The sequence below is a fragment of the Spea bombifrons genome, chromosome 2 (assembly GCF_027358695.1).
Source record: "Spea bombifrons isolate aSpeBom1 chromosome 2, aSpeBom1.2.pri, whole genome shotgun sequence".
NCBI lineage: Eukaryota > Metazoa > Chordata > Amphibia > Anura > Pelobatidae > Spea > Spea bombifrons.
The window spans coordinates 76,665,820-76,679,965 of record NC_071088.1 but is presented as its reverse complement, the minus strand read 5'-3'; the positions used below and the strand labels follow the sequence as shown (position 1 = coordinate 76,679,965).

General features: G+C 38.9%; 1 protein-coding gene across 5 annotated transcripts in view; it reads right to left on the bottom strand.

The window, feature by feature from the left end:
- RPH3AL (rabphilin 3A like (without C2 domains)) overlaps nt 1-14,146 on the bottom strand; it is an 86,641-nt gene that overhangs the window by 65,382 nt on the left and 7,113 nt on the right. Inside the window, exons 1-2 of one of the 5 annotated variants that reach the window (XM_053454863.1) lie at nt 9,151-9,390; nt 8,467-8,544 (exon numbers count right to left, since the gene is read on the bottom strand). The exons of 1 other annotated variant lie outside the window; for it this stretch is intronic. In XM_053454863.1, the coding sequence (XP_053310838.1) occupies nt 8,467-8,484 (18 nt within the window). In that variant the 5' untranslated portion in view covers nt 8,485-8,544; nt 9,151-9,390. Of the gene's footprint in view, nt 1-8,466; nt 8,545-9,150; nt 9,391-14,146 lie in introns of those variants that run through there. 3 more of the 5 variants (XM_053454866.1, XM_053454867.1, XM_053454864.1) reach the window with 3 other exon arrangements.

Here is a 14,146-nt window from a genome sequence, read left to right as displayed (position 1 = left end):
AAACCACTGTATGGTCTTGCCCACCATGCTGCAGCTCAGTTTCAGGGTCTTCGCAATCTTTTTATAGCCTAGGCCATCTTTATGTAGAGCACCAATTCTTTTTTCAGATCCTCAGAGATTTCTTTACCATGAGGTGCCATGTTGAACTTCCAGTGACCAGTATGCGAGCGATAACACCAAATTTAACACACCTGCTCCCCATTCACACCCGAGACCTTGTAACACTAACGAGTCACTTAACACCAGGGAGGGGAAATGGCTAATTGGACTCACTTTGAACATTTCTACTTAGGAGTGTACTCACTTTTGTTGTCAAGGTTTTAGACATTAATGGCTGTGTGTTGAGTAATTTTAAGGGGACAGCAAATTTAAACTGTTATACAGGCTTTACACTCACTACTTTACGTTGTAGCAGAGTGTCATTTCTTCAGCGTTGTGACATGAAAAAATATAATAAAATATTTACAAAGACTGTGAGGGGTGTATATTGACACATTGCGCATTAGAAAGCCATTGGCTGCTCAATGTAGCACAATTACTGCCTTTCTGCAGTTCTCTTAATGTTTTTTTCACTCATAGAAGCTCAAACCAAAACACAACCTGGGACTAGAAAGCTCCAGACAGTATCATCACCAGGAATCCTATTCAAGAAGACAGCAAGGGGCATCATGTAAAGTAAGTATTCTTTTCCCCACACAACTACATGACAGCTAACAACACATAACCAAACATTCATCAGGCAAGGCATACAAATAAATCTTTACATACATGTCTGCTTCTGTCTTACACCGATATATAGAAATACAAAGGCATAATGCACAAACATGAATGAACGTACAGACAGATTATTATTGTTTTATATAGGGACATCATATTCCACAGTCTTGTCAAATTTGCACAACCTCATGCATTCCTACAGAGATATCCCCACATAAATACACAAAGACACCTCCATACTCCCATAAACATAGATCACAGCTCCTAGCTGCAGATTATATATATTCCTGTATCTACAGGTACATTACTAGGAGATCTTTACACAGTAACCACGATTCGTGCCTTTCCCATTCAAGCAGAGAGCCATGCAACTCCCACTTACTGACTATAACATGTGACTGAAGAAAGGAGCTTCTTACAGGCTAATCATGTCCTTTGATATGAAAGTAGGAAGCTGGAAGTTGACTCTGCCATCAACGATGTATATAATGCAGTCTGTATGTGTGTCTGGAAATGCACCTGCAGCAGGAGAGGGGCCCCATTCCCCAAGTGGGTCCGCCTATGGGCTTTGACATAATCCATTTGACTGGCAGTTGCAACACCTTGATTCTTTTCTTTTTCAGCCATTTCGTTGTAGATTTGCTGTGGATTCGGATCATTGTCCTGTTGCATGACCCAATTGCCACCAAGCTTAAGCTGTTAGACAGTTGGCCTCACATTTGAATCTAGAATACTTTGGTAGGAGGAGTCCATGGTTGACTCACTGACTGCAAGGTTCCAAGGTCCTGTGGCTACAAAACAAGCCCAAATCATCAACCCTCCACCACCGTGCTTGACAGTTGATATGAGGCGTTTGTGCAGACATGCTGTGTTTTGTTTTTGCCAAGAGTGGCGCTGTGCAGTATGGCCATACATCTCCACTTTGGTCTTGCCTGTCCAAAGAACATTGTTCCAGAAGTCTTGTGGTTTGTTCAGATGCCAAACCTAAGTCGTGCTGCCATGTTCTTTATAGAGAGAAGAAGCTTTCTCCTAGCAACCCTTCCAAACAAACCATACTTGTTTTTTAATTCTACGGTCATGAACTTTAACATACCGATGCCTGTAGAATCTCAGATGTAACTCTTTTTCTTTGAGCATTGCATGGTCTGGCCTTAGCGGGATTTTTCTGGGATGTCCACTTATGGGAAGATTGGCAACTGTTTTGAATGTTTTCTACTTTTGAAAAATCTTTCTTACTGTAGAATGGTAGACTTTAAATTCTTTGGAAATGGCCTTATAACCCTTTCCAGATTGATGGGCAGCAACAATTGCTTCAGTAAGATTGCTGATGCTTTTCCGCCTCTGCATTGTGTTAACATATAGATAAAACGGATATAGGGGCGCATGTACATGTGGGGAAAAAATATAAAAAACAATAGTGCAATGACGTAAAATAAATGATATAATATAAATGTGTTGTGGGTGCACTCACAAAACACAGATGATATAAAGGCTCTTCAGAATAAAATGTTCTTTATTTCTTCTATTTATCTAAAAATGAATAAAAAGAGAAAAGGCCAATGGTGCAGTATCTTCCTGTAGTGTTATAAGGAAGTCAGCACTTACAGAATAGTAGATATAGCCAGGCACTTCAACTTAAAAAGTCCGGGGATCAAGGCAGAAAATCCCAAAAGTACTGCTTCTATCAGGTAGTCCTCAACGCGTTTTGGGGTCCATCCAACTAGCCCCACTAATATCCAACACATTAACTACCCAATATACATACAATATTTATATTTTAAAAAAACAGGGTTGCAAGACCCAGGGAATCACTTTTTCTCTGTCACAATCCAACTCATGATCTCAGTGAGAAGAAGAGAAGCTTAGAAAAGACACAAAAGCAGTGCTTACAAGTATGGGCCACTCCAAATGTTCTGAAAGCATTCTGCTATAGATTTGTTTAGTGTCATTGTCATGCTGAATTATGCAACTTCTTCTGAGCTACATGTGCCACAGCCACCCCATTATTCTGTATCTCAGGCCCAGTGACAACAAAGCAGCCCTAAATCATGATGCTCCCTCCACCATACTTCACCATTGGGATAATGTTTTCATATGGGTATGCAGTGCTCTTGATACACCATACATAGTGCTTTGTGTTGTTCCGAAACAATTCAACTTTAGTTTCATCAGTCCACAAATCATTTTCTCAGTAGCACTGTGGAGGCTTGCAGTGCGTCTTCTGTGGTGTCCTGCCATGGAGTCCATATATGTTCAATGTTTTACACATGTACACTCATGAATAGAAATGTTAACCAGTTTCAACGATTATTTCAAGCCTTTAGCTATTAATCTAGGGGTTTTTTTTTACCTCATTGAGCATTCTGCATTGTGCCCTTGAAGTCATTTTAGCTGGGTGCCCACTTCTAGGAAGAGTAGCCACAGTTTTGTAAACTTGTGAAATTGTCTTCATTTATTAACAATTTGTCTAACTGTGGACTGATGAATATGTTAAGATTACTTTTTAACTCTTATTAAGTTATTAGTTAAAACAGATTGTGTTTGTTCATTATTATACCACATTTTAAGATCAATGTATACATAAATGCTGGTAAGTCCAAAGCGTTGACTTACTTTTTCTTGCATCTGTATATCGGGAGCTCACTGTGATATGACAGGTATCCCTAATATTTAAGAGAGATCCCCAAAGGGATTTCTACCCAAATTGCACAGAAAATAGTGAGAGGTTTTTTTTTTTTTTTTGTCAACATTCTATCGCCCTAGCACAAGTAAGCAAATTATATAATTAAAAAACCTTTAACTATGTCAAAACCTTTTAATCCAGTAATATTAAAAGTAGGATGCTACAGGGTAATATGCAAGGAATAGATGTGGCCCTCTAGCACATAACAAAACAGGTGCGTGTACTTGCACAGTTCTGTAGTGTTTTGCTTGCTACCTGCTTGCATGGATGACACTGGCTTCCATACAAGCATGATGTCATCAACTGTGCGGAGCTAGCAGACACATAAAAAGACAGTTGTTTTATTTGAATGGCCAGTAGACAGTTTAATAAAAAGCATCAGTTACATATTGGAATGGTCATTGCATTACTACGTTAAGGACATAATTTCTATAATAGTGGCCCTTTCATTTCAGGCAATAACTAATCTAAGATACAGAAACTTTAAAAGACAAAACAAACCATATTAGTGCTTTTATCCTTAATTAAGGTTGCAGGACTGAATGTCTTCATGACATTATTTTTGTTAACATGAGCCACATACCAGGTAATTGAGATGATATTTTTCTTCCCCAACACAAGGTACAGACTGTTCAGTTCACACTAAGCAAACTACTGTTAAGCAGGAATGTATTTAGTCTTAAACAAGACCTAGACATAGAGCTGGGATGGCAGACTTGCTGATTGCCTGATGTCTATTCCTCCCTGGAACTAGAGGCTCCATTTTGACCCTTGCATTTAATTTAGGGTTGGGATAGGAAATCGCTGCTGATAGAGGCATCGTAGAGTGCATGTATCTGAGTGAGGCATGAGTAAACAAAGTACATTACAGGGATATGTGTAGAAAGTGCCAGATTAATGGTGGAGAACACAGGGCAATAGCACCATGGCCCCAGCATTTTGAGCAGCCCTGCAGCAATTACCCAGGCCCCTGGGTTCTGACCGGTTCAGGTGAGAGGAACTAATTCACCCTGTGAAGCAAAGATCCGATCGGCTCTCAAGATGTATGGCAATCATCTCTCTCACAATGTGCGCACTTTTTGGCTTGCAGTAGCCGTAAAGTAGGATGATTGCCGCCCGTCATAGACCTGACCCGATCGACGCTCAGTGAGTTACAGGCCACAAGGAACAAACAGGAGGGAAATGGAGGATGCGTAAATATTGTGTATACGTATATGTGTCTGTGCATGTATATTTATATATATATATATATATAATATATGTGTGTGTGTGTTTATATGTATAGGAGCAAGTATATCATGTGTATCACGTGTTGCCAAATTATCGAGTTCTAGTTGCATTGCATGGTTATAAAGATGATAATAGCTGTGATCAAAAATGCGCAAACATCTTTAATCCGACTGGTTCTAATTCTGGTTCTGAGATACTTTGAGTGGTATTATTTGTCATTGTAGGAGGAGATGTCACAGAACTTATATGAGGCCCTGCCTTCTACCAGTGTATATTATACCCAAATATGGGACTCAATAGTTCAGGTCTCTTTTTTGCTTTCTTGCAATGCTTTACTTGTTCAGTATCTATTTTAGTAGATAGAGGCCATGTTACAGGTAGCCTTTACACAGGGCTGGCCCGACAATGGAGCCGAGTGGGGCTCCAGGCGGCACTTTTGAAGGGGCGGCACTTTGCTGTCCCAAGCCCTTTTTTTCACCCCAGAGCGGAAGAAAGAGAGAGGGGCGCTCTCCTCTGCGGCGAGTCTCCCTGTTCGGTCTCGGTGCCGGCTTGTAATGCTGAGCGCCGGAAGATGATGTCATTTCCGGCGCTCAGCATTACAAGCCGGCGCCGAGACCGAACAGGGAGACTCGCCGCAGGACTGCTGAAAGGTAAGTGCAAGGGTTTCAAGTCCCTCACTATGTGTGCATATATATATGTGTGAGGGGGCAGAATAGAGGTTAGAAAGAGGCTGGAAAATGCAAAAGGCAGACAAGCAACATAAAAGGAAAAGACAGAAAAAGTGAGGAAATATATCAACACGTAACATGCAAAACAAAACAGAAGGGAAAAGAAGACCACAAGAGCAGAGCAGAGAGAAAGGGAAAAGAGTTTGCTAAAGCGAAGTTATACAGAGAAAGGCCCTTCTTGTATAATTGCTCCAGGGCCCAAAGCTCCTTAGTCTGCCCTTGTTTGTAGGCACACATCTGAACTCCCTCACTGCTGCATTCTCTGCAGTATAAGTCGATTGGGAAGGGAGGATCTCAGGATTGTGCAGCTGTTGGCAAGGTCTATAACACTATCATCATTTAATATATTTCTTCAGCCAACATACATTTATGCAACCAAAGCCTCTGTGATCAGTTTTTAAAGATACATTGTCAAAACCAAACCAGCAGTCTACAGTATCCATAATCTAGTAATATAAATTACCCACATTTAAAGCTGACAGTGATTATTACCACGGATTTAAAAAAAGATTACTCTAAATGTTGGTTTTATAAATATTTCACATGTACATGATGTATATTTCCCAAGTAAAAAAAAGAATCTTAAAAAAAATATATTCAATATATTTTCTCATTTCAGTGTGGTTAAAGTATGTGAATATGTAAGCGAATACAGATATATTTTTATTGTCTCGGTGCCAGATGGTAAATGCAACCCCCTTACCTGCTGGAAGTTGAAAGGTTAACCACAGATTACATAAACCCATCTACAATTCAGTGTTTCAAATGAACTCAATAACTCGTTTCTGCAGTTAGCTTATTAGGCACTGAAGATAGATCGGTTTCCATTCACCTAGTTAGCTGTATTTTCTCCCAGCATGTGCTGCCCTTGACTGAGCTATGGAAATATACAACTTGAGCAAACAGACTATTCAGATAAACTCTATATACACACTGAGTCCCAACAAAAGCCCTGTTATTAAAACCATTCTTTCCCTCTACAGGTATTAAATACCAAACCAAATGAAACTGCACACAGCCTCAGAACTTCCAAAAAAGTTTTATGGGGAACTTCCTTGACAGAATTACTGAATTTAACACTATTAACCTTTGAATATTAAGAAGGATGCGCAAACTTGGCACATGATAATGATAAACAAGTAGTCACATACTTACTCCCCTTTAAAGTTTCAAGCGTACTCATTTTTGGATGGTGAAGTGAACTATGTTTTTGATGCAAAGCAGGGACAAAATCTTTCTGATTTTTTTTGCTACACTTTCAATAGTCACTGCATTTCTAGACAATTAATTCCATGAGGCTAATGTTGGTCATAAATCATTTTGACTATAAATTGCACATTTATCTGCTTCCCTCTCTAACATACTGAAAGAAAAGATTAGCAGATTAAAGCAATAAAGGTCAATATGTCAATAAATGAAACATGTAAATTCCAATCTACAGTCTAATTCACCAAAGGCCCAGTGGTTTCTATAAATAAAATTAAAAAAAAAAACTTTGTTACAAACGGTTATGCCCTATATGTTAAGTCAACAACTTTATGGCTTACTAAACTTTTAACTGGTATGGCATCTTCTGGCGCAAAATGTTTGATATTTTCTCATCACTGTTATATCAATGTAGCAATCAGGGAGAAAACAGACTCCAGTCTCTCGTCCTAATTAATTTCATACAGATAACAAGGGACAAAAGATCGTGAAGAGTACAGCTCTCTCCAAGCTGAATTACGTAGCGCAAGGGAAGGTTTTCCTGAGGAACTGTGAATTTTTGGTATTATTTTTTTTAAACTTAATTAGCTACTTTACTGTACCCAAGCCAAAACTCTCATCTCACCCTAACCTTTTAATCAGTCCCTGAAAACTTCACCAAATGCACCTAACTCTAAACAGTCAGGGTTGGCCATCTTAGGCCTTGTGCTCCAATCTCAGGGTAAATAGGCAAAGTCTCAGTGATCAGTTTACAGCTGACGCCTTCACGAAACAGGTGATTTAATTCAGAATACATTTAGCCGTTGACAAGTCATTGTTTTCATAACGACTCCTTAGAACCAATTGGTTGCAGGCATTAGCAAGTCTTTATGATGGAATGTTTGCAATGGACTATTAAGGGGTTAATATTTGAATGTCTATTCACTAAAGGGAGAGTTTTTAAAGGTGCAACCTTCAAAAAGTGAGTTTTTGCTGCAGAAAGAGCTTGGCTTGTCCTGTATGATGTGTAGTTAAATCACTGAGATTTCTTAATCCATTGAATTATACATTATACAGGGCGAGCGCAGTCGTTCTTGTTGATGAAACTTCCTGTGTCAGCCCTTCATAATGAATAGTGAAGTAGGGGATTCTCCTGAGAACTCTCCCTTTAATGAATAAGTTCATAACAGTGGCCGTTTATAAAGTTCCCAGCTATGCCAAAACAAGTCTGGAATAAATGCTATCTCACTGATTTAACTATACAGGCCACTTTAACATTTTCTTTATTTCGTGCTGATCAAGCTTGCTGTGTTGATATATTAACCTGAAGGTCTTTTGAATTAACATGCATTAATTAATATTAATTTAAGAGGATGGAAAAATGATCAAGGTGGGGAGGTTAACATGGCTGCTTTTATGCTATATGCATATACAGTATATGGACCAGTGTCCCAAGTATTGGGACACACTTCTTTATTATTAAATTCATGTGTTTCAATCAGACCCATTGCCACAGGTGTATAAAAGTAAGCAACTAGCAATGCAATCTGCATTTATAAACATTTGTGAAGAAAATGGGTTGTGAATAACCATGTTATAGGATGTCACCTTTGCCATACGTCAGTTTGTAAAATGTAATCCCTGGTAGATTTTCCAACTGTAAGTGCTACTATTGGAAAGTGGAAGCGTTTGGGAACAGGACACAGTGGAAGACCACATAAAGCCACAGAGCGGGGTCACCAAGTGCTGAGGCACATATTGCAAACTGCTCTGATGACTCCATAGCTGATGAGTTCTACTGGCATTAATATCCATACAAAAAACTGTGTGGCAGGAGCTTCATGGAATGGGTTTCCATGATTAAATGGACACGGTAGCCTGCTCAGTGAAGAATCAATATTAAAGGACTTTGTAAGTACTTACCTTTAGGATAAGTTGCATCTCCAAAGCAGCCAATCAGTGCTAAGAAATCATATAGCATATTTCTGCATCCAGGGAACACTGAAAAAGTCATCTTCCATAGTGTTTTTTATTTCAACCTAAAAAAAGCCTACTTTCTGGGGAAAACCATTATTTGTAGTTTAATTTTATTTAGAACACGTCTGGAGAACCTGACAGTAGAATGTTTTAAACATTTGTTGATGAGAATGCATGGGACTGCACCACTGTACATAAAAATACACACAATTGAATGCAAGATGTCATACACTGTAGGACAACCAGTGTTAAGTTCAGTCTTTACCTGCTCAACAGGTATAACAGGAACACAAAGGTGATGGCCTCTTTTCAGTGTATGACACACATTTTGTACGTGCTAGTGTCAGGTTCTCCCAAATATATGATCACTAAAATTAAACTACCAACAATTCCCTTCCCAATTGTAGTGGTTTTGAGGTCTTGTGACTTTTTGGGTGCTCACCGCATACAGCAATAGGCTACAAACAATATTTAAAAAATAAAACTGGATTTAATGTAGAAACATAGATTGTGAAATGATTTTATTTTGTTTAATTCATTTTTCAAAGGTGCCTCAAATTGCTTCAATAAAACTCACTTAGTATACTTTATAGTGGAAAAGCCCAGTGGGTCTGGGCTTCATAATCATACCTGGGAATTCTCCAGGTTGGACCCTCAGTCTCCACATAACTTTCATATTTCTCTAGGCAGACATGTGACGTTCGGCCACGCTCACTCTGCCCACTTAAGACTGAGGTGTGGCCCACCAAATCTCCTCACCAATGAATCCCCCTGATGCTGGAGATGGAGAAGTCCAGGTATCCTGGGATTTGGATGTTCCCATGAACGTTCATAATGCATAGTTGATGAGAGAGAGTTGATAAAACTGCAGATTCCTGCTTTAGTGACTAAAATCCACCTGAGCAAATCTGATGTTTAACCTTTCATTACACTCACTCCCTGTTGGGTTACTGGTGTTGTAAAAGGATGGTGCAGGCATGTGGAGAAAGATTTTGTGCCCAGATTTTTTTTATAGTGTGTTTTAATTGTTGCAACAGACTGTCGCTAGTTGATATTATTCTATGACATCATCAATAGTTCTCTCCCTTGGAGAAGGTTAAAATGTTAATAGTACAGTGGAGAAAGGTTAGCATAAAGCTGAAAATCTAATTAGAAAACTCTCTTTACGGCAACTCAGAAAAATAAATCAATACTGCTTATTTTTAAAATGTAGCATACAATAAATAATATTATACCTTAAGGTGGTATGTCAGATGTCAAGTCCATGGGATCAAACTCGCTTTTATATAGGGCTTTCCCTCTCAGATAGTATAAAATTGGGTAATAAGAGTATAGGACATTATCACAGCTCAAACTCTGCCTAAAATCAGATGCTAATTCAGAATGAGGTATACTATGCTGAGGGAATTATAGTATGTGGCAAAATTACAGTAATAAGGAAATAAATGTCTAGCTTCAGGTGATGGTAAACAGGGAGATGAAAATGCAGCTGAGCAAACGGAAACGGTACTTATTTCAGGAAATATGGATGCACTTACTAATTAATTCAAACCCACACCCACACAAAACATTAACTTTTCTATTACGCACAATAATAGCTGTCAACTCTCAACAGGAACAGCAATGACAAGTTGACAACCGACTGCCCTAGCAACTGTCCATTTATAGTGACCACCAGCAGCTTAGCATTAGGGAAAAGGAGAGGTGACGGAGCATTACACAGACAACATGTCACCAAAGTCATCATTTAACAGGAGTAAAGTGAGTGTTTCTAAGAGGAATATTGTGTTACTAAGTTTTAACATTTTCTTAAAGGGACAAACGGCCCACGGTACTATAAGAAATGAGGTAACGCTACTCTGTATTCATTGAACAAAACATTTTTTTGAAATCACTGGGGATTTTTCATTAGGAAAAAAGGAAAAAAATCCTTAGACTTACAGATCATGTTCTTGGGCATATGCTAATAAGTGTTAGAATGAGTAAAAGTGTAAATGAACCCTCAACTACCAGAATTCAAATTCCTCCCTGTCTCTGTGAATATGAAACAAATACTGCAAATTTAAGTGGGGTGAACAATGTAAGGCATTCGAGAAGGGCCTTACTAACCTTTTGTTTGAGAAAGTCCAAATGGTTATGTAATGTGCTACTTGTTGTGTGCTGTTTGCCTATTGTACAGTGCTGCAGAATATGATAAAGTAGTAAACGATCCAGTCTAAAATGAATGTATCACAAACGTTACCACCTTTCAAAGAAATCACTGTAGTCTATCAAATATAAAGACTTATTTAAACAAAACATGCGGTTAATACTTACCTGTCACGTTGTGACACCTCCCCACTGCTTCTTTTCACTTTAAATCATATTACCCAGCGTTTAACGTAGGACAGGACATTCCTAATGCAATCCAACCACCCTGCCTGCTTTTCTACATGCATAACTTTAGCTGCAAGGAGGAGAATTACAGTTGAAAAGCACGCCTTAAACAGAAAACCCTCCCAACTGTTCAGAAACTGAAGGTGAGAAAGAAATCACGTGTCTCTATTGTATTCAGAAATAACATCCTGTTTCACAATCGGTTAAGTAGCATGCACTGGTTAAAAGTTGCAGTTCCCACGCCGGGTGGATCTGATTGCAGAAAGAAAATGTCTAGATGGGGTTGCAAAGAATCATTCACCGTGACTGAAATATTCTACAGTTCAGGATAATGTAAGTGAGAATGTTTAGATGCGTGACAGCAAACCGCACATTTTACCAACAGATCTAACCTTGGTAAGGAATAACCCTGATAAACAACAAAAAAAAACATAGCTACTAGAGCTGTTTTGCGGGGATCCAAATCCTTTTTAAACAGCCAAAAATAAAAAATGGATCGCTGATATTAAGATGCATAACATACAAATATATTTAACATAACAAAGAAAATGTCCTCTGCTGTGCTTTAAGTTACTATTATAAAATAACCACTAATAAAGGGAAGACAATCTGTTCTCTACCGACATAACTGTCAGAAAGATTTGCAGAATACCAAACCCCAAGCAGAACATCTGCATAGATCAATCTCTTAATTCAGTTCAACCGGTACATACCTCAAAGAGAGTTAGGTATGGAGTTACAAACATTCTGTGGGTGACACAAGTTCTCAATTTTCTATTTATAAGAGAAGAGTTTGTATCTGAAGAAAACCCTTTAGCACAGAGATACGCTTGCAAAAAAAACAACATGTTCATGTTGTCCACAATGCCAGAAGTGTGCCAGTCAAGTTAGAGGAAGAGGTGTACAAATGTAGAGACCCCAGTGCATCGTAAGAGTACAGTAAGCACATAGGCGAGTAGACCCGGCTGATAAAATGTCTACAGATGAATTTTGCCCATCATAAAATAAGAATTTGGTATAAGACGGCTGCCATATCCCTTACCCAAATGTGCTATATAAGCAGACAGGCCCTCCTGATGTGAATAGCCATTATTTTATTTGAGCAGTATCCCCCTAACTGTTTTTTCAAACAAATAAATGTCCCAAGACTTTCAGAAGATCAATACTAAAGGAAACTGCAGCAAAACAGCACAGCGTTACTAATGAATGGTTGCTACTCTGGTAGGTTACAGCTAATGTGTTGCATTTTAGAGAGGTTTTAAATGAATGTAATTCTTAGAAATTTCCAAGAAAGCAGTTATCAAGCTTCTGTGCAAGCAGAGATTAAACAGGAAGGTGGGTGTATTCCAGATAAGGTCATCCTTGCATTCAGGAACTATCTTTTATGGTTGCATTAGATTTAACTGTTTACATTTTAACATTGCGTTAGTAAAGGGACATACTGAAAGTCCATTGTCTAGATTTGTCCACCAGTCTGATTCGGGGTACACTAAGTCTGCTCAAAATAAAAACCTTGACACCTGGACTAAAGCAATATTAACAGACTAGCGATATACTATATAATGAATATGTGATAAATACATGAAATAGTAAATTATTTTTTAAAAAATACCCAAAATAGAAATGACTAGGCTTTCTTTGGGGATTAATCAGCTATAGCTCCAGCTGCTGGCTAAAAATGAAAATATAAATTATACAACCATAATCTCACTTGTGTTTGATTTTTCTTGCACAGTGTCATTTGATGTTGACCGCCCATAGAGAACGCATGCATCAACTTCCTATTAGAATTTCTTCAACTAGTATTATGAAGTTAGAACTAGCACCAAACTGCCAGTAACCTTAAACCTCCAAGTGCTTTCTACACTTGGATTTCTGCAGCTCCTGAGTACAAGCCACCTGGTCCACTAGTCACTGCAAGTGATCAAGGCACAAATTCCCAGTCTTCATGGGGAGCCAGCTCCTGGGCTTTGTTGAGTCATATTGTAGAGAATAAACTTTTTTTTCTGCTCATTGAATAAACCAGATTAAATGGTTACATTTGAACATTGGCTGTTACCATAATACCCGTGGTCATAAGTTTAACACATAAAAATGAATTACAATGATATAAATTTAAAGTGACGCTCCAGCTATCACATGTACTACTAATTCATATGATAGTGGAGAGGTCACTTTAAATATTCATGGTGTCTCCCTTGCAAATGCATAGGGGGCTTCTAGAGAATACCCTCATGTGCATTTGTAACCCCCCCCGCGCAATTATTTGCAATATGAATATAATGTGTTCCGCCAATTATCTCTGGTGAACTTTCCAGTGGAGGATCTAACAAGACCACCTATGCGCATGTACAAAAAGTGGTTCTGTTGAGTTCAAAGTGAACACTTTTCTGCACTTAAAGCAGCCGATCAGTAGCACAAAAGGCCAGACCACAGAGATAATTTTATGGTGCAGCTCTGGGATTTTTTTTTTGTAGCTAGCTAAAAAGTATGCATTCACAGTTCAAGGGGCTCCCTGGGTCATCTGTGTCTCACTCCTCCCATATCCTCTAAAGCAGGGGTGTCAAACATGTGGCCTGTGGGGAAAATGCGGCCCATTAAACTTTAAGGTGCGACCCTCATATGACCTGCAGCGGTAACTGCACCTTCAACCAGAGGCATGCATAGGTGAGTGCATGGGGTGGAGGAATGGGGAGAAGCTGTCACCATAGTTCCTCTCGTTTGCAGAAGCACTCTGAGAAGGCAGAATAATGAAGATGGATTCGCAGAGAAAGAGAAGCTTTTCTGCATCTCTCTTTCTCAGCGAGTGATAGAATGAGGGAGTGAGTGAGAGTGTGAGTAAGAGTGAGTGAGAATAAAAAAATGAAAACAATGCTGATGGGAGTTATGCTGTACTACCATCAATATCTAACATCAATATCTGGCTCAGTATATAGTGATAGGAGTCAAGCTGTAGCACCATCTGTGTCTGGCTTGCTATATAATGATGGGAGTTATGGTGTATATTTTCTCTCATTGACAAATGAGTGCAGCCCATGCACATATACATTTCTGATGAAGTTGGACACTGCATAAAAACATGTACACCCCTGCTCTAAAGCTTCCTCCATACTACTACAGTATCGAGGAAGAGGAATAACCTCCACACCACATCTTTTATGATCTATTTAACCCTTTGGATTTTTGTGACATCACTTCTTCCCTATATCCTCCGTATCCTCAGGTATCATTCCTGCCATAATACCACAAT